General features: G+C 37.6%; 1 protein-coding gene across 1 annotated transcript in view; it reads right to left on the bottom strand.

Moving 5' to 3' along the window:
* The window catches only part of adgrb3 (adhesion G protein-coupled receptor B3), a 771,743-nt gene that overhangs the window by 322,742 nt on the left and 425,041 nt on the right, over positions 1-23,960 (bottom strand). Inside the window, exons 13-14 of the mRNA XM_059982287.1 lie at positions 22,047-22,193; positions 20,915-20,990 (exon numbers count right to left, since the gene is read on the bottom strand). Coding sequence (XP_059838270.1) covers positions 20,915-20,990; positions 22,047-22,193 — 223 coding nt within the window. The remainder of the gene's footprint in view (positions 1-20,914; positions 20,991-22,046; positions 22,194-23,960) is intronic.

Below are 23,960 nucleotides of genomic sequence, written 5' to 3'. Positions count from 1 at the left end.
TGGAGATCTGATGAGTTGCAGTCTGTGATGCAGAATGCCCCAGACTTCCATGACTGAGCACAGCAGTGAAGTGAGCAGTCGGGATGTGCTAGAGGTTAAATGAGTGCACAACTGATGTCTGACTGTGCAGCTGGTCTCACCATCGAGCCCAGTCGCTCACCATTACATCAGCCACAGCTGGCACATATGTTCTTTATTTTGCAATGTACCAGGTAACAGGCCCTTCTGGCCCAGTGAAACTGTTACACCCAGTTAACCTCCTAACCCGTACATCTTTGGAATGTGTGAGGAAATGGGACCACCTTGAGGAAGCCCATGTAGTCACGGGGAGAACGTACAAGTTCCTCAGAGAATGCAGTGGAATTAAACTTGGGGCGCTGGCGCTATAATAGCGCTACGCTGATGACTATGTGACTGTGCAGAGCCACCTTGGTTGCTTGAATGAGATCACTGCTCCTCTGGTGAAACGCATGCATGGGGAAGATTTTTGTTTAGCTAAGAACAGATTCATTTATTTTATAAATTAATGTGTCATTTTCCAAAAATTATACCTTTTCAATATCTTACTTTTTTTTCCAAACTGTTAGTAAATATCTTTAGTTTGGGTGATCTGAATGTGGGGCCTGAGTTCTGAGTGCCTGTGATCTGGTTATCACTTGTACCCTAATGTGCCTACAGATAGTGATAACCAGCTGACAGTGCCACCAATAGAGGGGTTAGAGTTGTATAGCCGCAAAGATTTCATATAGGCGAGGCTCACACGACCACCACGTATGATCTGGGAGCAGTGCATTTCAGAAGACCAGATAATCAAAACATGGATCAAAGGGTTAAGCTTCAATTAACAATCTAAAGAATGACAGAGAGGCAGAAGCAGTGCAGAAGAAGTTTATCATGGGTTACTGGGACTAAATATGTGCAGAAATGCTATGGGTGAGTTATAGACACCTGTACACAATTGGCTCTGTATTTCAGGGGAACTGAATGTGCACTGGCAATTGCTAATGGGGTTCAGTACCAGAGCTATAGAGTTGTACAGCAGAGAAACAGGGCCTAGCACATAGCACACTGAGTGCGTGCTGATTATCAATCACCCGTTTATACTAATCCTACACCGACTACTTCCATTTTCCCATGAACTCTCCCCAGAGCCTCCCCACCACTCACTAAGCACAATTACAATGGGCAACTAACTCTCCCAACACATATATCTTTGGGACATGGGAGGAAACCAAAGCATTGAAGGAAATCCACGTGATCACTGGGATAGTGTGCAAATACTACACAGGCAGCACTGGAAGTCAGGGTCAGGTTGAACCTTGGTTGCCAGAGAATGTTTAGCATTAATGATTAAAGACAAATTTTGAGTTTAGAAAGAAGATTGCTTCTAGCACACCAGGTTCAATAATGTGTATATGATTCATTTGTATAATGGCAAAAAAAAAGAAAATTATCACTGATGTTGATCAGGGTTAGTCCATCTAACAGATGAACATAAGCAACCGATAGGTTGACTAATGCATCATGTAGATTCTAAGAAAAACACTGCAATCACATTACTAAAGAGAGGAAAACCAATAGATATGGGCCTGCCATGGTTGGTATTGCATCCACTGGCTCCATTCCATTAATCCAGGGTGTTCCCAGAATCCTTTCTCCTACCACTTGGGTTTTTCTCCACATGGCCTCCAATGCTGTCCAATTTCCTACTGATTGCATTTAACACTCTGTTTCTTCAGTACATTTTCTCAGTCGTTATGTCTTTCATTTTCTTTGAAGTATTGTTTAAATTATTACAGTTCAATGTCCACCATGACTTTGTTCTGGTTAAAAAAAAGGCTATTCCCTTCAGATTTTTAATAGTGCAGTTTCCATCAACCAAAGAAATTACTTTGGTGTTTTTTTTCCTCTTTGAAAATTCTTGATCTAGTCCTTATTTCTTCATGTCTTAAGTGAAACTTCTCCACTTCAATGACATTTGTTGTCTCTCAGAAGCTAGCTTCTCCTCCTTCTACAGCTGTTTTCATCAAAGCTTCTGGATGTTAATTTAACCCTGCCCTACACTATCTGAATAGGTACCTCAATATTCTACCATCTGTCATGCTTCTGCATAGGCCAATCCATCTAGTGACTGTGTACTATTACATAACTGGGTTTGGAGCAAGTCCTGTTTGATCCCAAAGGAATAAGTAATGAAGAAGACTCTTGCCTTGTTTGGCAAGAGGACAGAAAATGCTCCTAGATCCTGTAGACCAATTGCCTGAATGGCTGAGCATTTGCAAATTTTTTTGTTTTTATTTCAGATCTCCAGTTTTTGAATAGATCATAATTTGGCCAGCTAGTTTGTTTCATTCTGAGATTCACGATGGGGTTAATTGTGTGACGTCAATATGACATTGCACCATGTACAATATAGTCAAATGAAGTAGAATAGATCATGCATGTCTTTCCATGGCTGTCTGATTAGGGTGCCTTGTTTATTCAAAATAAGAGCAGAACAAATCTTGAAAATACAGAGCAAGTAGCTACAACAGATGCATTAAAATGGGTCTATATATCAGGCAGAATAATTCAGAATCCATTTGAAGGCCCCCAACCCAAAACATTGACTGTGCATTTCCCTCCATTGATGCTGACTGACTTACTGAGTTCCTCTATCTAGTCTTTAGTGCATTGATCCAGAGGCATTCACCAATATCACAAAGGATCTCATTCCACTGACTCAATAATCTTCCTATTAAGGTCTAACTAATCAGTAATCTAACAAGTTGTTCTCTCCTGTCCTAACGCACTTTGGGAGAATTGGCTGTAATAAGAGATTGGGATGGCTCAGAGTTTTCCATTGGAAAGCCCTTAATATAAAAGCACTCTCTTGCAAAGTTTGGGACCTGAGGGTGACTCCTACCACACTAAAGATTATTAAGGGAATCAGGAATCTTGGCTGGTGCAGGATGGTGCCACTGACATAAAAGCACAGTAAGATCTTATTGAATGGTGCAGCAGACATGAAGGTCAGAATAACCTACACCTGCCTTTGTTGCTAAGATTATTACTTCTGGACCACTTCTTTCAGGCACTGGCTGCACGTCCTTTGTTGTGGCTCAACATTTTTACCTTCTGTGCCAGAGTTTGAAACTTACTTTCTTTTTCAATCTTTTTATTAGTTTTTTTTAAAAAAGAACATAACATAATATTATGTTAAATAGGTTATGAATACAATAGATTTGAAATTAAATTAGTAACAAGATAACAATATCTTATTAAACTATCAGCGAAAAAGGATCATACTATATCAATCTAATCTATATTGATTATACATGAAAAGATTAAAAATAATCATCAAAAGAAAAAAAAAGTGTAAAATATAAGAAAAAATGTATATTTAAGGAAATAATAAAAAAATAATAAACCTAAACTAACATGGGCAATAATAATAGTTTATAAGTATATGATAGTGTCAAAAACTCCGGAACTCCATACCAGAACAAGGATAATAAGAGTAAAGGTCTGGAAGAAGTGAAATTAATTCATATGAAAGTGTCGAATGAATGGTCCCCAAGTTTCTTCAAATTTAATTGATGAATCAAAAATAGTACTTCTAATTTTTTCTAGACTTAAACAAGAAATAGTTTGAGAGAACCACTGAAATGTGGTAGGAGGATTTACTTCTTTCCAATTTTGTAATATAGATCTCCTGGCCATTAATGTTACAAAGGCAATCATTCGTCTAATTGGAGGGGAGAATCGACTATCATCTTCATTTGGTATACCAAAAATTGCAGTGATAAAATGAGGTTGCAAATCAATATTCCAAATTGAGGAAATGGTAGCAAATATGTCCTTCCAGTAATTATGTAAGGTAGGACATGACCAAAACATGTGGGTCAATGAAGCCACATCTAAATGACATCTGTCACATTGAGGATTAACATGAGAATAAAACCGAGCAAGCTTATCTTTAGACATATGAGCTCTATGTACAACCTTAAATTGTATTAAAGCATGTTTAGCACATATAGAAGAAGAATTAACCATTTGTAAAATTTTTTCCCATTTTTCCGTTGAAATATTGTATTGAAGTTCTTTTTCCCATTCCTGTTTAATTCTACCTGATATCTCTGGTTGTATCTTCATAATCATATTATAAATAAGAGCCACTAATCTCTTCTGACTGGGATTTAAAGTAAAAATCATATCTGAAAAATCTATCAAAGTTGAATTAGGAAAGCATGGTAAAACTTTATACAAAAAGTTTCTAATTTTTAAATATCTAAAAAAATTAGATTTAGGTAATTTAAATTTGTTAGAAAGTTGATCAAAAGACATCAAACTGCCTTCAGAAAAAAGATCGCGAAAACATATTATACCTTTCCTTTTCCATATACTAAAAGCTTGATCTGTTAAAGAGGGTTTAAAGAAAAAATTAAGTAAGATCGGGCTATCAAGAACGAAGTTTTTTAGAGTAAAAAATTTACGAAATTGAAACCAAATTCGTAATGTATGTTTGACAATAGGGTTAGATATCTGTTTATTAAGTTTAACTAAATCAACAGGGAGAGAAGAGCCAAGTACAGAAAATAAAGAATATCCTTGTGTACCATTACGTTCTAAATTTACCCACTGTGGGCACAATGGTAAATCTAAATCTAATTTCCAGTATAATAAATTCCGAATATTATTCGCCCAATAGTAAAATCTAAAATTGGGTAAAGCTAAACCACCATCTTTTTTAGATTTCTGTAACTGTCTTTTACTTAATCTGGGGTTTTTATTTTGCCACACAAATGAGGAAATTTTTGAATCAGTGCTATCAAAAAAAGACCTAGGAATAAAAATTGGTAAGGCTTGAAATAAATATAAAAATTTCGGTAAAATCATCATTTTAACAGCATTGATCCGACCAACCAATGATAAGGATAAAGGAGACCATCTAGTAGTAAGTTGTTGAATTTGATGAAGCATAGGTAAAAAATTCAATCTGAATAAATCTTTATATTTCCTGGTAATTTTTATACCTAAATAAATAAAATTATCAGTAACAATTTTAAATGGTATCCCGTCATTCAGTAAAGTTCGTGCATTTAAAGGGAAGAGTTCACTCTTATCCAAATTTAATTTGTAACCAGAAAAACTACCAAATTGAACCAACAAGGATAGAATAGCGGGAATAGAATTATCAGGATCAGAAATATATAACAACAAGTCATCAGCATAGAGCGATAACTTGTATAATTTCTCATTATGGGTAATACCAAAAATATTAGGGGATTCACGAATAGCAATGGCTAAAGGTTCTAATGCAATATTAAATAATAAAGGACTTAAGGGACAACCTTGTCTTGTACCACGAGATAATTGAAAAAAAGAGGATCTATAATTATTTGTAAGAACAGAAGCAACAGGTATATTATTAATTTAATCCATGATATAAAATTAGAACTAAAATTAAAATTCTTCAAGGCATTAAATAAGTATGTCCATTCAACTCTATCAAAAGCTTTTTCAGCATCTAATGAAATAACACATTCTGGGGTTGTGGGTGAGGAAGTGTAAATTATATTAATCAATTTTCTAACATTAAAAAAGGAGTAACTGTTCCTAATGAAACCAGTTTGATCTCCTGAAATAATCTGTGATAGTACCTTTTCTAACCTAATAGCTAAAATTTTTGTAAGAATCTTAGAGTCCACATTTAGTAACGATATAGGGCGATAGGATGCACATAAAGTAGGGTCTTTATCTTTTTTAAGAATTAAAGAGATAGTAGCTTCATAAAAGGACTGGGGTAGTCTCTTCTTGATAAATGCATCATTAAAGATTTCACATAACCAAGGGGAAAGCAAAGAAGAAAAAGTTTTAAAAAATTCTATAAAATAACCATCAGGGCCAGGAACTTTCCCTGAATTCATTGATGAAATAGCCTCTCCTACCTCAGCCATAGAAATAGGAGCATCAAATAAACTTTGATCTTCATCTGTCAGTTTGGGAATATTCAAATTGTTAAAAAAAATTATCCATCATAGACAGATCATCATCAAATTCTGATTGATATAAAGATTTATAAAAATCTTGGAAAGTATTATTAATTTCTTTATGATCAGTAGTCAGATTACCGTCTTGTTTATGAATTTTAATAATTTGTCGCTTAGTCGAAATAGCTTTTAATTGATTAGCTAACAATTTACCAGTTCGATCACTATGGATATAAAATTGAGCCCTGGTCCTAATTAATTGATTCTCAATTGAAGAAGATAACAGTAAGCTATGTTCCATTTGCAGTTCAACTCTCTTCTTATAAAGTTCCTTGGTAGGAGTAACAGAATAAATCTTATCAATTTCTTTAATTTTATCCACCAATAAAGCTATATCTAAATATATTTGTTTTCTTTTACCAGCAGAATATGAGATAATTTGTCCACGAATAAAAGCCTTAAAAGAGTCCCAAAGTATTCCTCTGTCAATCTCTTCAGTATAGCTTGTTGAAAAAAATAAGTCAATTTGCTGTTTTATGAAGTTAATAAATTCTGGATCTTGAAGCAAAGTAGCGTTGAGTCTCCAAGATCTAGTATTAATGAAAGAGTCCGAAATCTTGATAGATAACTTCAAAGGTGCATGATCCAAAATAGCAATAGAATCATATTTACAATAACATCTGCTAATAAACGATGATCAATAAGAAAATAATCAATTCTAGAATAACTATGATATACATGTGAAAAAATGGAAAATTCTTTATCTTTAGGGTTCAAAAACCACCATATTTCAGTAATTCCCAAATCAACCATAAAAGAGTTAATAAGTAAAGCTGATCTATTCGGAAGAGTTCGAATAGGTTTAGATCTATCCATCAAAGGATTCAAACAACAATTGAAATCTCCACCCATTATCAACATATATTTATTTAGATTAGGAAGGGCAGTAAATAAACATTTAAAAAAATCAGGGCAGTCAAAATTTGGAGCGTAAATATTAACTAAAGCCACTTTTCGGTTAAAAAGTGAACCAGTAATCAACAAAAATCTGCCCTGTGGATCAGATATAATTTTATGATGTATAAACGAAATTGAGGGGTCTATAAAAATAGACACACCCCTAATTTTAGCAGTACAATTCGAATGAAATTGTTGACCCTTCCAGAACCTAACGTTGATTATCCTCCCTCCTAATATGGGTCTCCTGTACAAAGATAATATTAGCATTTAGTCTATGGAATACTTTAAATATTTTTTTATGTTTAATCGGATGATTTAAACCATTAGTATTCCAAGAAATAAAATTAATAGACTTATCCATCATGCTAATATTAATTGTATATATCATGAAAGGTTGAAAAAAAACACATAACCCATAATTCAGGAAGAAGGAAAAATGGTACAGGAGCAACTGGAGAACATGACACCTCACCAATATTAATAATTTGAAGTCGGCCCATGAACTAAAAGCAAAAAAATAAAAAGCAAAAGCGTGAAAAAAGATCCCTAACCCCTCCCCCCACCCCTCGAAAGAAAGCCAAGCGGCAGGTGCATAAACTAACACTAATATTACCCCTATTTCAAGATGGCAGCTCCATAAAAAGATAAAAAAACTATATAACACCCAGATTTAAATATAGGGTTGCAAAGAGAGAATATATATCAATCAGAATGAAAAAAATAATATAATAAAACAAACGATCATTAATAAAAAAAGTATAAACATTAAAATTTGAAAGTGTAATATACCTTTAAAAAAAATTCCATGTTCAAATACAAGAAAAATGTTGTTTCAAAAGCAAAGACTTATGGGAAGAAGAAACAACATTTTGAAAAAGCCATATTACAAAATATAAATGTAAGTTCAGCAATGTATTAAAAAAATTAATTAAAAAAAGTTATCAAAATAGGATTAAAAAAAGATTTAATAGACACTACAATATATATTAAAAAAGACCAAAAAATCCAAAACATTCGTCCCATTTCCAAGTGCAGGCAAACAAATAAATGTTTACAGAAAGCAAAGTCTTATGGGAAGAAGAAACGACACCTTAAAAAAAGTAAATCCTTATTACAAAATATAAACGTGTATATCCGAAACAGAAAAAAGAATAATAAAAAAAAGAGATATTATAAAAAATTAAAAGAGCATCTATAAACGACGATGATAGTAAAAAAAAGAAACCAGACCCGTAGATCAGGATAAGAAGTTATAACCCACCTTCATAGGTTAAAACTTAAAATGAAATGGCATCTTCTCTCCAAAAAATCTTCAGCATAACACATAGTTCAACTTGCACTAGAAGATCGATAATCTTCAACGAATTTCTTCGCTTCTTCCAGAGTATTAAAAAATTGCTGACTGTTGTCGTTCAACATAATTCTAAGATTCACTGGATATCTTAAAGCTTGTTTAAGTCCAATCAAATGAATCTCTGCCATCACTGGTTTAAAAGCGATTCTCGCTCTCATTACTTCGAATGAATAATCTTCAACAATTCGAAATGTGTTGCTATTGTGAGAAATCATACCTTTTTTACGAGCTAATCGAATTAAAAGCTCTTTCTCCCGAGGATAATGAAGGTGAACAATCACAGCTCATGGTTTGCCACTCACAGCCGAAAACCTCGCAACTCTGTGAGCGCGGTCGATAACAGGTTTAGTATGCAAACCTTCACCACCGAAAATTTCCCACAATAATTTAGAGAAAAATTCAGTTAAATCACCGGACTCAACTTTCTCGGGGAACCCGATAATTCGCAAATTCTGTCTGCGAGATCGGTTTTCGAGATCAGTAATTTTAAACTTATACTGATCTATTGTTTTAGCAGTCGAATGTACCTTCTTCTCCAGCGCTTCAATTGTACGTACTTTTTCACAAATTAATTTTTCAAGAGTCGTAATCTTATCTTTATGCCGCTGAATATCTGATGCCTGTGATTGAAGCTTAGTATCAAGCAATCTAACAACTCCTTCGAGTTCAGACATTTTCGTGGTAAGCTTATTTTCCAAACTTGCCAGTTTACTTTCCAATTTACTTTCTAGCCTGCTTTCCAAAGTTGCAAGTTTAGCGTCCAGAAGATGAGAAATTGCGTCGATGGATAAAGAATCCTTAGACAATTTCTTGCTTGTAGCCATTTTAAGTTTGACAAGATTAAATCAAATATTGTTTTAGGAAAAAAAAAGTTAATCAAAAGTATCAACTCATATGATTAGGTTCGAAAAGATTTGATTAAAGGGTGATTATAGTTGAAAAAATGAAGAGCGCCTAAAAGGCAGATGCTTACATCGCCATCTTGAAACTCCACCCCGAGTTTGAAACTTAAAGGTTAACGTCTTGGTTTTAGTGCATGCAAAGCCATCTGTGTCCAGGTGATAATGCAGAACATTAACTAACACAGGTGATGAGTATTAAATCATTGTTGAATATTCAAAAGATTTTTTCAAAAATGTTTGATTATAAGTGCCTTACATTAGACCAAGCCTTCCTCGTAAGGCTTGCAGGAATAATTCATACCTTCCCGGTAGAAATGCCTGCAACCTAATATCAGCTTATCAATCCAGAATCAAAATAGCTTATTTCCAGTTTGTTCAGTTTCTAATGGATCAGCCCAGCTGTGTTCAAACCCCTAGAGAGTCAACGATTTAGTGAAGCAAAATCATGAAGAGTTTGGAGGGAGGGGCCACATACCTTCTAAAATATTTGACTGGGACTTAGAAAAGCACAAAGTCAGAATTATACAGTACAACCAAATTTTTAAAAACATTTGTTTAATCCTAAGAAATTCATGCCTCCACCATTTCATTAAAAACATGAAAGGATTTGCACGAGTAGATCAATACATTTATTGCTGATGATGTCTTCTGAGTACAGTATTATTGAACGACGGTCAATAATTACGGAAAGAGGCATTGTTGCACAAAAAGAGTTAAACTTCATCTAATTGTAGTAGAAACAGTGCTTAATGATCATCACTTAAAATTCAATTATATTCATCACTTAAAGATTAGTTTGTTTATCAATTTACTTTAATACAAATAGCCCCAAACTGCTGCTATTTCCTCTAATTAAATGGACCATGCACATCATAAAATTGCTAGCATGATCAGCAGTTGAGTCCATCAATAAATGTGCGTAAAGGCTCTGATAAGAATACAAGTAATCAGAATATCTTGAACCACTATCTAGCTGGGTGAGTAGGCAGTGCTCTTACTGAGAAGACATCCTCTAGAGCTCTGCCTGAGTGACTAGGACTCCTTGTTTATGCAAAAATGCTTTCAAAGAAATACATTGTAATCTCCTAAATCTTACAGCATCAAGTTTACACTGGCTCCTAGAAGATCTCCTTCCTCAGTCCTATTCTTTTGCCTTTCCAAACCAAAAGATCAAAGTACATTTAGGTCACCATATACAACCCTGAGATTAATTTCCTTCTGGGCATTCACAGTAGATTCAAAGAAATACATTAGAATCAATGAAAAACTACACACAAAGATGGACAACCAATGTATAAAAGACAACAAATTGTGCAAATACAAAAAGAAAAATACTAACAATAACAGCAATAAATAATTAAATATATATATATTTTTTTGTTGAGTTGAATTAAGTTATCCACTCTGGTTCAGCAGCCTGGTAGTTCTGGGGTATTGGCCATTACTGAACCTGGTGGTGTGGGACCTAAGACTCTTCAACCTCCTTCTACTAATGACAGTAGCCAGAAGAGAGCATGGCCTGGACGGTGGGAGTTCTTGATGAAGGATGTTGCTTTCCTGTGAGAACACTCCTTGTGGATGTGCTCAATGGTGGGGGAGGGCTTTTCCTGTGATAGTCTGGGCCACTTTGTGCAGTTCAGTTCAGGGGCATTGGCGTTTCCATGCAATTTGGTCTCCATTTACTCCTCCATTTTACTCCCTTTCAAATGCCTATCCAGTTTTCTGTTGAGAATCTTGATTGACTGTTTTCACCAAACACTATGGGCTATGCATTACAGAATATCAGCACTTTGTGCAGCAAAGATTTTGCTTAGATGTCAAAGTGTGTTCAGTGACTATGCTAAGTGAATGAGATAAATCTTCCAACCCAAGGTCACACTGGAAAGCTTAGTTTGGATGGTGGGCTCTCAGGGAAGACTGTACCCAAATCCACACTGGAAACCATAGCTTGGTATGGGGATTTTGGGGGCAATGGAAGATCTACCCAAATATTGGAAGAGAATTGAGTAGCTAACTGAAAAAATCTGCACAATATTTGAGGTAACTAAGTGACCATATAAAGACAAATGAGTAATTGGAGTGCAAACTTAAAAGATTATGAACATATCCAGCTAGACATTACATATTAATTTAGAAAGCTAGCTAAACAACAGAGTAATTAAAGGGGCTTCCATACCAAGAGGATATTGAGAAAAAATAAACTGAGTAATGAGCATCTGTCTAAACAAAATTGTATAGTTACAGTAACCACATTAACAATAGAGACTGACTAAAGACTCAGTTAACAAAATTAATAGACAGAGAATCAACCTGAACTGGAAATTTGCTGATTATGTTGATTCTCTTAATGCTATTTACAACACAAATGGACGCCATTCAGTCCATTATATCTGTGCCAATATGGAAAGAGTCACCTAACCTAATCCTACCTTCAAGTATTGGGTTCATGGGCCTTCAGTTCATAGGTCTCTAAATCCACTTTGAAGTTCAGCTTAAGTGTGCAGATGGCTTCTGTCACCCTTTCGTCGTCTTTCATATTACCACCTACAACCTGGGTGAAAATATTCTCCACATTTATAATTGTCTAAGAGCCGCTTAAATGCCTCTATCATGTTTGCCTCCACTACTACCCCTGCTAATGCAATCTAGGCACCCATCACTATATAAAGTATATAAAAAATTCACACACCTCCTTTGACCTTTTTCCCTCTGACAATAAGTACTTGTCCTCTAGCCTCAGACATTTTAACCCTTGTAAAAAGATATGGCTGTCTACTCTATCTATGCCTCTCATAATGTTACAATCATATATCAGATCTCTCCTCAGCCCCCAACCAGAGAAAACAAGACAAATCTGTCGAAACTCTTCTTCTAATCCAGGCAGCGTCTTGGTGCCTCTTCTGAAACATCTTCAAAGCCTTTACATACCAGACTTGAATGTAACCTAACCAGAGATTTAAAAAGCTGCAACGTAACTTCCCGACACTTGAGCTCAACACCATGACTCATAAAGATAAGCATGCCGTCTACAAACCTTCTTACTACCTTATCATCCACTTTCCATGAGGAATATATCTTCACCACTTTCAGCAAGCTATTTTCTTGGAGCCCAAGATCCCTCTGAATATCAAAACTGTTGAGAAACCAGCCATTAGCTATGTACTGTCCTTTTACATTTGATCTCCCAAAGTGCATCGGCTCACACTTGCTGGATTAACTCTATCTGTAATTTCTCTGGCCATGTTTGCAACTGACCTATATCCTGCTGTATTCTTTGGCAATCTTCTACACCGTCCACACTACCATTAATCTTTGTATCATCTGCATCAGACTCAGCTTTAATATCATCTTTTGAAGTTGTCCTTAATGGTGGGGAGGCTAGTGCCATGATGGAGCTGACTGAGTTTGCAACTTTCAGCAGCTTTTAAGATGCAACCAGCATAAATGCTCTCCATTGTACAACTGAGGAACTTTGCAGGAGTTGTTGGTGACATACTAAGTCTCCTGAAATTCCTCATGAAATATAGCTGCTGTTGTGCCTTTGTTGTAATTGCATCAGTATGTTGGGCCCAGGATTGACCTTCAGAGATGTTGACACCCAGCAACTTGTAACCACTCACGCTTTCCACTGCCATTCCCTTGATGAGGACTGGTGTGTGATCCCTCGACTTACCCTTCTTGAAATCCACAATCAGATCCTTGGTCTCACTGATGCTGGGTGCAAGGGTATTGTTTCGACACTACTCAAAGCTTTAAAACTCATTCCCAGATCGGAAAGCATGTGCAGGAGCAGCATTTATTGTCCATCCAGCGTTGTTCCAGTGATGTTGATGACGACCCAACTTCAAGAATCATTGCAGATATGTTGTGAAGGCACTATCAAAATGCTGCTATTGAGAGCTTCTAGAATTCTGTTTCCATCGTTTGCTGAGCTTTGATAGAGCATCAGTATGCTTTGTGTGAAATAAATTCTTTAAAAGAAGCCTTTCAGTTTCAAGAGATATGACACATGATCCTGATTCAGATATTTTCACTTCAGCAAAGTGGAATGTAGGCCTAACTAGACACCCTGTGCTGACACAATGCAGAGTCCACAGAAACTGGATCTCTCCCCACTTCTCTAGCTGTGATCCACTTGAAGAAGGTTCCAGTTCCAAGTGTCCAGAGAGGAAAATCCACATCGTGAACTAAATAGCAACCCTTACATCTGTCAAAACTGTGGCACGTAATCTTAACTGGTTTATGATTGTAGGAATCATTTCTTTAATAGTGTACTTTTAGCAAATGTGCAGATATGATTCAAACAGAAGTGATATTAAAATATTAAATAGAAGAGATGATTTAACATTAAATTAAAGTAAAAAGTACTTTCACCAACAAACACAAGGCAAAAATGGCATAGAGAGAAGCAGAAGACATGGGACTAGGAGTAGACCACTCAGTCTCCCCTAGCTCTCGTCCCCATTCAGAAAGATCAGGGCACTACAACAGAAACAGGCCTTTCAGCCCATCTAGATAAATTTATTCTGCCTAATCCCATTGACTCGCAGCTGGACCATAGCCCTCCATACTCCTCACATCCATGTACTTATCCAAACATCTCTTAAATGTTACAGTCGAACCCACACCCACCAATCTAATCATGCTCTCAGTTCCACTTTCCTGTTGTTCCCCATATTCCTTGGTTTCCCATTTGTGCAAAATCTCTGTCTCAACCATCATTTGTAATACTTAGCAGGAACTCTTATTACGTTAATTTCTCCCAAAGGGGCCTCTCGGTACACATGATAGACTGGACTGGACTGTTGATTCTGAGAAGGCAAAATGTTGGGGGGGGGGAGGGGAGTGTTGGATTTGTTTTTCATGACAACCCATTCATGGTGCTCAGAGGTAATTGTCTTGTCACACTCTCGCCTCCCCGGCCTGGAATATCTGACGATTAAGTACTGACTGTCTACCTACCAAGAGTTCTCATCTGTGATCCTGACCTGACTGCAGTTCACGTTACACTGACATTAATCAGGCAGTTGATATTGAATGCTGATGTGACCAAGAAGAAACAGCTACTTCAATGATTTCAAATTATATTTGACGAGTAAAATCAGGCATGTTTGAAGAAATCTCCACCTAATTATCCTCAGCATATAACCTCCAGCACCAGTAGTCCCAACACATTTGATCACTGTTATGCCACTAATCAGAATGCCACCATTCCATACCTAGACCGCATTTCAGGAAATCTGAGCACTTGGTTGTCCTTCTCTTAGATGCATACAGGCAGAGATTAAACAGCAAGGCTCCAGAGAGAAGTAGAACAGAGAGGTGGTCATGGGAGGCTGAGGAGCGGCTACAGGATTGCTTTGAGTTGGTGGACTGGGCCATGTTCCAGAACTTATCAGAGGACCTGAATGAATGCACCATGGCTGTCACAGACTTTATAGAAACATTCATAGATGAGTGTGCCCCCACAAGATCATACAGAATCTTTCTCAACCTGAAGAACTGGAAGAAGCATGAAATTTGCAATTTGGCGGGGGCCAGATCAATGACATTCAGAACAAGTCAAGTACAAAAGGTTCAGATACAATCTGCATTAAGCCATCTCACAGGCAAAGTGACAATTCCAGCCCAAAGTTGAATCACTGAAGGATGCTTGACAGCTGTGGCAGGGCTTGAATGCTATCACCTCCTACAATGTGATGTAGGTGACAACAATGCTTCACTCCTTGAAGAGCTCAATGCCTTCTATGATTATTTTAACCATCAAAATATGGAGAAAAGTCCATGAACTCTCACAGCCCCGATGACTCTCTGATTTCAGTCTCTGATGTCAACGTGAGAGCATCCTTCAGGAAGGTGAACCCAGAGAAAGCATTCGGCCCAGATGGGGTACCTGGCCGAATACCAAAAACCTATATGATCAACTGCCTAGAGTGTTCACCAATATTTTTAACCTCTCACTTCAGCCGTCTGAGGTACCCACCTGCTTCAAGCAGGCTTCAATTGTACTGATGCCTAAGCAGAGTATGGTAATCTGTCTCAATGACTATTGTCCAGTAGCACTTACATCCACTGTGATGAAGTGCTTTGAGAGGTGGTTGATGAAACATATCAGCTCCTGCTTGACTTGGATCCACTCCAATTTGCCGACCATCACAAAGGATCCACAGCAGATGCCATTTCATTGGCTTTTCACTCAACTCTGGAACAGCTGAACAGTGAAGATGCATACATCCGAGTGTTCTGCATCAACTACAGCTTTGTATCCAATACTATCATAGATGTGTGGTGGAGAGTTTATTGATGTGTTGCATCAGGGCTTGGTATGGAAACACCAATGTCCTTGTATGGAAATGCATACAAAAAATAGTGGATATGGCTCAGTCCATCACAGCTAAAGCTCTCCCCACCACTGAACTCATCTGCTCAGAGTATTATCATAGAAAAGCAGCATCCATCATCAAGGACCCCTACCATCCAGGCCATGCTCTCTTCTCAATGTTGAACCTTCTTCCTGTTACCCCTCAGCCAACAGTCTCTTGAATCTTCACCCAACTTCACTTGCTCCATCACTGAATTTTGCCCACAATTGAAGGGTAACAGAAAAATGGTACAGGAACCTCAGGACCCACACCACCAGATTCAAAGTTCAAAGGACATTTATTATCAAAGTAGGCATACTTTATACAGCCTTGAGATTTATCTTCTTATAGGCAGTTACAGAACGACGAAACCCAATAGAACCCATTAAAACAAAAGAAGACCATCAAACACCCAATGTGCCGAGAAAAAAGATGTGCAAACAATAAAAGTAAGCAAATAGGATTCAGATCTGAAGTTTACAAAAGTGAGTCTACTCTGTGATAGTTGCAGGCCACAGCCACAGTTCAGTGCAAAGATGAGTACACCTTGCTGAGCAGCTGTTGAACTGGCCCCGACACCCGGACCTTTTCAATCTGGCATAGCACGTAAATTGTTCAAACCTCAGGTCACCCCTTGCTTTTGGACCCAGGCCCTGCCACTTTGATACACTCTTGGATCGACTCCCCCACCACCACAATTCGGACTGTACCCAAATTTTCCTATTCGGCTTGGCGCTTAAGTCAATCAAACTTCGAATCTGTCTTCACTCTTAGGCCGGGGTCTGGGCCCAGCTGCCATGACTCTGCATTGCCTCCACTCTCCTCATCTTGGTTCTGCTGAATTGAATTGCCTCCAAGTCTGCACCAGCCAAACGGTGACTCATTCCCTGCTCCCTGGCCTGGATCCTGCCACCGTGATTCAGCCTGAACACACCATGCTGCAACTGTCCTGCACCTTCTAAATTTCAGTTCCCATCACAAAAATCACAGGTCATTTTGGCGACTCAAAATCTTAACTCTGACACTACGCTTACAGTCTATTGCTTGCAGTGATCATTTACTGAAAAAAGTATAATTAATGGAGTATTTTGTTGTACACTTTATTTGCAATCAGCAAGCATTTGCTAAGTTTCACAAGCACTATCTTAAACCAGAAGAAAGGTTCAGGGACAGCGATAACCCCTCATCCATCAGGCTCTTGAACAGAGGGGATAAATTCACTCATCCCATCATAAAACTGTTCCCACAACCTATAGACACAGACTACGCCCACACTACACTAGATAAATCTATAACCAAAGCTTTTTCTCTTTGTTTTTACCCTCCGTCCACACTAAAATGGCGTTTTCGACCCCCAAAAACAGAGATTTTCAGAAACGCTCTCCAGAGTGTGCAATTTTGAAAATGCTGCTTGAGCACAGCAGTGTGGATGGGGTAACCGGAGAAATCTAAAAACGCTGTCATGATGTGCCGGAACAGATGGTGGTAGCAGCACGGAATTTCATTGTTTTCATGAACGCAATAGAACAACATTGCAGCCCAAACGGAAATAGTAATCCCCTTGTGTGTTTCCTGAGGCTCCTGTACCTTCTTCCTGAACGCAAAAGCAAGAAGACACCATGGCCTGGATGATGGATGTTGCTTTTGTGCAACAGCGCTTCATGTTGATGTGCTCAATGGAGGGGTGGGCTTCAGCTGTGATGAACTGAATTGTATCCACTACTTTTTTTTATACTTTTCCATACAAGAGCATTGGTGTATCCATACCAGACCACGATACAATTAATCAATATACTGTGCACCACACATCTATAGAAGCTTGTCAAACTTTTAGGTGACATGCCAAATCTACATAAACATCGAAGAAAGAAGAGGAGCTGCCAAGCTTTCTTGGTAATAGCACTTATGTGCTGGACCCAGACCAGGTTCTCCGAAATGCTAACACTGACAAATTTATAGTTGCTGACCCTCTCCACCTCTGGTCCCCCAATGAGGAATGGCTCATGGACCACTTGTTTTCTCTTGAAATCAATAATCATCTCCTTGAGCTTGTTAATACTAAGTGAGAAGTTGGTGCTGTGGCACCACTCACCCAAATTTTCAATCTCCCTCCTTTCTGCTGATGTGTCAAAATTCTTGATTTGGCCAAAGACAGTGCTGAGTTTGGCAAACTTCATTATGGCATTGGAGCTGCGCTTAGCTTCATGGTCATAAGTATAAAGTGAGTAGAGCAGGGACCAAGCACACAGCCTTTTAAAGCACCTGGGCTGATGGAAATTGTGGAGGAGATGTTGCCAATGTAAACTGACTGGAGTCTGCAAATGAGGAAATTGAGGATCTACTTGCAGAAGGAGGTATTGAGGCCCAGGATGAAGCTTATTGATTAGTTTTGCGAGGATAGTAGTATTGTATGCCAAGCTGTAGTCAATGACATGTATACATGGTCAGTGTGTAGATGTCCCAGGATTGAGTGAAGAGCCAGTGAAGTGGAATCTGCTATTTACCTTTTGTGATGATAGGCAAATTGGAGTGAACCCAAGTTGCTTCTCAGTTAAGAATTTGATATGTTTCATCATCCAACCTCTCAAAGCACTTCATCACAGTGGATATAATTACTACTAGATGATAGTCATTGAGGCAGGTTAACCCATTCTTCTTAGCTGCCAGTATAATTGAAACCTTTACTGCCAAAGCGAAAGGTTAAAGACATTGGTAAACACTCCAGCCACTTGGGAGATCATGAAGGTGCTGCCATGTTTTGATGGTCAAAGTGAGCATAAATGCATTGAACTCATCCCATTAAAGCCTTATTGTCATCTATGTCACATTGGTTTCATGTTGTTGGAAGTGATAGCAATCAAACCCTATCAAGCATCCTTTAGTGATTCAAGTTTTGTGCAGAATTGCCTCTTCACATGTCAGATGGCTTTCCGGAAATTGTACCTGGACCTCTTGCATTTAACTTGGTTGTCAGAACTGAATGCACTGATATGGCCCTCAAGAGATTGTGAATTTCATGGTTCATCCAGGGCTTCTCGTTAGGGAAGACTATTAATGATTTTGTAGGAACGTACTCGTCTATGACAATTGCAGAAGAAGATAGAGGCCCAAGTATTGCAGCTTGTTGATTAGAACTGAGTGTATGATTATGTTGAACCATGAGTTGTAGTCAATAAACAGTAGCTTGCTGTTTTTATTACTATTGTCCAGGTGATCCAAGACAGATTGGAGTGCCAGTGAGATTGCATCCGCTGTAGTCCTACTGTGGCTTATGCAGGAGTTAACTCTAGCCATGACTAACCTCTCGAAGAACTTCATCACAGTACATATATGTGCTAGTCTGGATGATGGTCATTGAGGCAGCTCACCCTACTTTTCGTGGGCATTAGTATGGCTGTTACCCTTTTGAAGCAGGTGGGATTCTCCAACTGCAGCAGTGAGAGATTGAAAATGTCCTTAAACTCCTGCCAGTTGGTTGGCACAGGTCGTCAGAGCCAAATCAGGTACAGCTTCAAGACCCGATGTCTTGCAAGGGTTCACCCCCTTGAAAAATGTTGGCCTCTGAGACAGAGATCACAGGATCACTGGATGCTACAGGGATTCACACAGATATAGTTTTATTCACCCTTTCAAAGCATGCAAAAAAAGGCATTGAGCTCATCTGAGAGTGAGGCATCTCAGCCATTCCTGATACTAGTTTTGCTTTGTAGGAACTAATGGCCAGCAAAATTGCTGACTAACCCATCCACTTTTTTAACCAAGTCATATACAATTAGTAGCAACTGTATTAGGTGCATCTGTTTGTTAATAGATGCATCTAATCAGCCAATCATGTGTCAGCAACTCAATGCAAATGTGGTCAAAAGGTTCAGTTATTGTTCAGATCAACATCGAAGAAATGTGACCTAAGTGACTTTGACTATGGAATGTTTGTTGGTGGTAGATGTGTTGGTTTCAGTATTTCAGAAATTGCTGATCTCCTGGGATTTTCATGGTCAAGTCTCTTAGAATTTACAAAGAATGGTGTGAAAAACAAAAAAAAAATCCAATGAGTCCCTTGTTAATGAGACAGGCCAGAGAAGGACGGTCAGACTGATTCAAGCTGACAGGAAAGTGACAGTAACTAAAATATCCATGCATTACAACAGTGGTGAGTCAAGAAGCATCATTGAATGAGCAATATGTTGAACTTTGAAGTGGATGGGCTACAGCAGTAGAATGTCATGAACATACACTCAATGTGCACTTTATTAATTGTCTGAGCTACTAATAAAGTGGCCACTGATTGCATATGTATACATAACATAAATGGCAGAGTTGCAGCTCCACTTTCAGGGAGCCATGGACTTGAACCCCAAGATCTCTGATGAAGGACCTTGAAACTGAAATGTTAAGTCTGTTTTTCCCTTCACAGATGATGCCTGAGTTGTTGCAGATCACAGCATCACGTCAACATCTTTGCAAATCTCCTCTGCATCATATTCAATGCAATCATGACTCTGATTTTTTAACCACAGTTTTAATCTATAATTTAATCTTTAATCCACAGCTAGTAAGAACAATTTGTATCTCATTTCTATATGACCTTACAAGAACATTCTATGGCTAGGCAAATTGGAGATAGCAAAATAATTTCCCTGCCTATCAAATTTTGTGACTGCACTGCTGTTAATGATTGAAACTGATATAATGCACCTGAAATTCAGATGCAGCCATCCTACACTCATTGCTCATTTATGGTCTATAAAATCTGCTTTTATTGGTCAAATTTCTGTTTCCATTGTTGTTTAAAGAAGCACCACTTCTGAGCTTAAGTTTATTTTGTTTGCTGAACAGTAGACTGAAGTGAATTATACGCCCTGTTCCACCTTCATCTTTTTTATGTATGTAGCAATGTCAGCATTGCCTGTTTCTGCATTTGGTATTTTAGAGCAATGTTCTACTTGTCCAGCTGCTTGTTAAAGGAATATTTTGTTAAGTCCTTCAAAGAAGCGTTGATGCGAACCTTCAACATGAGATAAATCATGAAGAAAACATTACAACAAAAGATAAAGGAATGTCATTAAAAGGCCACCATAAATTAAATAAGTCACAGTGCAAAAGAATAGACTTGTAATTATATTGAACTTCATAACATCTGTGGAAAATAATTGCACAAACAGATTATTTGAATTAGCGGTCAATGATTTAGTGGTTAGTGGCCTAAGATTTACAGTGAAAGAGAAAACGCAAGTAAAATTTCAGACACCTTCTTTTGTTGATTCTCTGATTCTCCGAGCAAGTCAACACAAACGGGGAAAACCAAGCAGAACTTGTGTAAACAATGCCAACAAGACTGGCAAATAAGAAAAGTCTGTGCCTTACCTTGGGGAGGGCAAAATAAGTCCCAAATTTTTGTAAAATATTGTGCCAAGAACAAAAACAGAAGATTCATCCAAATCTGAAAAATAAAAAAAATCATTCACATTCAGATTATTATGCTCTTTCAATTACTTATCCAAAAGATCCCACTCTCCTGCCACATCTCCAATTGCCCTTATGAATTTTGTCTTGGATATGTCCATCTAACTTCTTTTAGAATATATTTTCAGAAATTGGATCAGAATCTGGATCAGAATCAGGATTGACATCAGTAGATCTCTCTCAAAGTTGCGATGTAAGTTGATAGGGTAGCTAAGAAGGCCTTCATTATTGGGTAATTAAGTTCAAGAACCGCAAAGTAATGTAGCTCTATAAATCTCTGGTTAGAACACACTTGGAGTATTGTGTTCAGTCTGAGTCGCCTTATTATAGAAAGGATGTGGAAGCTTTAGAGAGGGTGTAGAGGAAATTTACCAGAATGCTGCCTTAATTAGAGTTTGTTTTATGAGGATAGGTTTCTTGTTGGAGTGAAGGAAGATGGGAAGTGAGATGATAAGAGGTGTACAAGATAAGAGGCATTGATAGAGTGGTCAGCCAGCTCCCTTTTCTCAGAGTGGAAATGACTAATGCAAGGGTGTAATTTTAAAGTGATTGGAGTAAAGGATAGGGAGGCATCAGAGGTATGTCTTTACACGAGGGAGTGGTGGGTGCATTGAAAGGACTGCCAGTGGTGGTGGAGAGGCATTGACACTAGAGATATTAAGGAGACTGTTAAATAGATATAAGAGAATTGGAAAACTATGCCGGTAGGAAACTTTAGATTAATCTTGGAGTTGGTTAAAACTTTGGCGCAGCATCATGGCACAAAGGACCTAAACCATGCCCTTACGTTCTAGGCTCCAATTTCTCAGGTTTGTTAAATATCACTTTGAACATTAACAGGAGATTGACTTTGTGCTGAGGGATGCCTTTCTTAAGAGTTACAAAAATCATGGAACAAGGGTGCATACTGTGGAGACAATGACATTAAGAACAGTGGAAAATCCATTCCCCCTCTTTAATATATCACCTCGACTTATTGGGTGCATTGCTAAATTATATGTGCAGAGAACAATTCCAGAAATGACAACTTCACCTGGTGATGAGGGTACAAATATGTTTTTTGGAATTATAATTTTGTCTTCGGAGTTCCTTGCCCAGTCGACCATTCCCTTCCTTCCTTTCATTGGGAAGTTGATATCAGTCAGGACAGATGCTGCAGGCAGCTTGTGAATGCTGGCCACTGAAAGAGAATCACAAGTAATTGATTTGGAGAAAGTTGTTCATTAAACTTGCAACCTCAAAACTGAGCGTAGTTTAAAAAAATTTTTTGTTTGAATATCCATGTGCTTGTTATTCAATAACCACTCAAATGCAGTGACTTGATTAGGCACAGGTAAAGGATTGAATCTGCAAGGATAAATTACTTGTATCTTTAGGGGTAACACACACAAAATGTCGCAGGAATTCAGCAAGTCAGGCAACACCTATGGAGGTAAATGAACAGTCATTATTTTGGGCTGAGACACTTCCTCCGGATAGGAAAGAAAAAGGACAGAAACTAGAGTAAAAGAGTGGGAGGGAAGCAAGAGGTGCACAAGCCCATAGATGGTACGTGAATCCAGGTGAGAGCGGGAAGTTAGGTAGATGGAGGAGGGAGAAAATGGGCATACTGTGAGAAGCTGGATGATGATAGGTATAAGACGCAAAGGGCTGAAGAAGATGGAATCTGAGAGGGGATCATGAAATAAGGAAGGAGAAGAAGAACAGGAGGAGAAGGTCACCAGGCACTGAACCTCCTTTGGTGTTCAAATCTTATTCTCAGCTTTATTCTCAGCTGCCTTGATCTCATTGGTATCCAAAAATCATCCAAGTCCAAGAACTGAACATGCACAGGCTTCTGAGAAAAAGACTTCAAAAGAAATGTCTCCATGAAATGGCTGATTCCTTACCCTGAGATACTGACCCTTAGAATCTGATTCTGTCGCTTGAGTTTGAAATAGTCTCCACAAGTTCTTCTTGCTGTTTTTTAATGTGTTATGTAAAACCTATCTCCTAGAGCAAGCTTTTGATCCTTTATATCTTCTTGTGAACCACTTTTATTTTGCCAAATATAACACTTGGTGCTATATTGAAAGTTCAAAATAAACTTTTTATCAAAGTGCATATATGTCACCATATACTATAAGACCATGAGACATAGGAGCATAATTAGTCTTCATTTTCTTGCAGGCATTCACAGTAGAACCAAGAAACACAATGGAATCAATCAAAAACTACAAAGGCTGACAAATAATCAATGTGCAAAAGAATTGTATTGGTAGTGTTTGGAATAAGTATTGTAATCTAGGGAATACATTCATTTTTACAGCATTTAATCTGCCTACTAATGTTATTGGTTAATAAATGTGTGAGGAAGTTCCTTTGGAAAGGTAAGATGTCAAGAATATCATTGGAAAAATTGACATGGAAATTTGACCTAGGAGGGTTACAACTTCCAAACTTTAAAAATTATTATAAAGCAAATCAACTTAGATTTATTGCATCTTTTTTTGATGAAGATAAACCGGCATGGATTAGAATAGAACTAGATAAAATAGGAGAAAATATACCAGAAGATTTTATATATAAGTGGGAATCTAAATGGATATGGGAAAAGAAAGAATCTCCTATATTAAAACATTTGATTGATTTATGGAATAAGATAAATGTTGATGAGATAAAGAAATCTTTATTAGCAAAGAGACCTTTAATTCAAAATAAACTTATTCCTTTTACTATGGATAACCAACTTTTATATAACTGGTTTCAAAAAGGGATTAGATACATAGGAGATTGTTTTGAATGAGGTATATTAATGTCATTTGATCAATTGAAGAATAAATATAAAATATCAAACAACACTCTTTTTTGTTATTTCCAATTAAGGGCTTATTTAAGAGATAAATTGGGTCAAACAATGTTATTGCCGAAGCCTAATGAAATAGAAATTTTAATTCAAAAATGAAAA

The sequence above is a fragment of the Hypanus sabinus genome, chromosome 10 (genome assembly GCF_030144855.1).
Source record: "Hypanus sabinus isolate sHypSab1 chromosome 10, sHypSab1.hap1, whole genome shotgun sequence".
In the NCBI taxonomy this organism is placed as follows: domain Eukaryota; kingdom Metazoa; phylum Chordata; class Chondrichthyes; order Myliobatiformes; family Dasyatidae; genus Hypanus; species Hypanus sabinus.
Note: the sequence above shows the minus strand (reverse complement) of the source record. Positions and strands in the feature narration are given on the sequence as shown.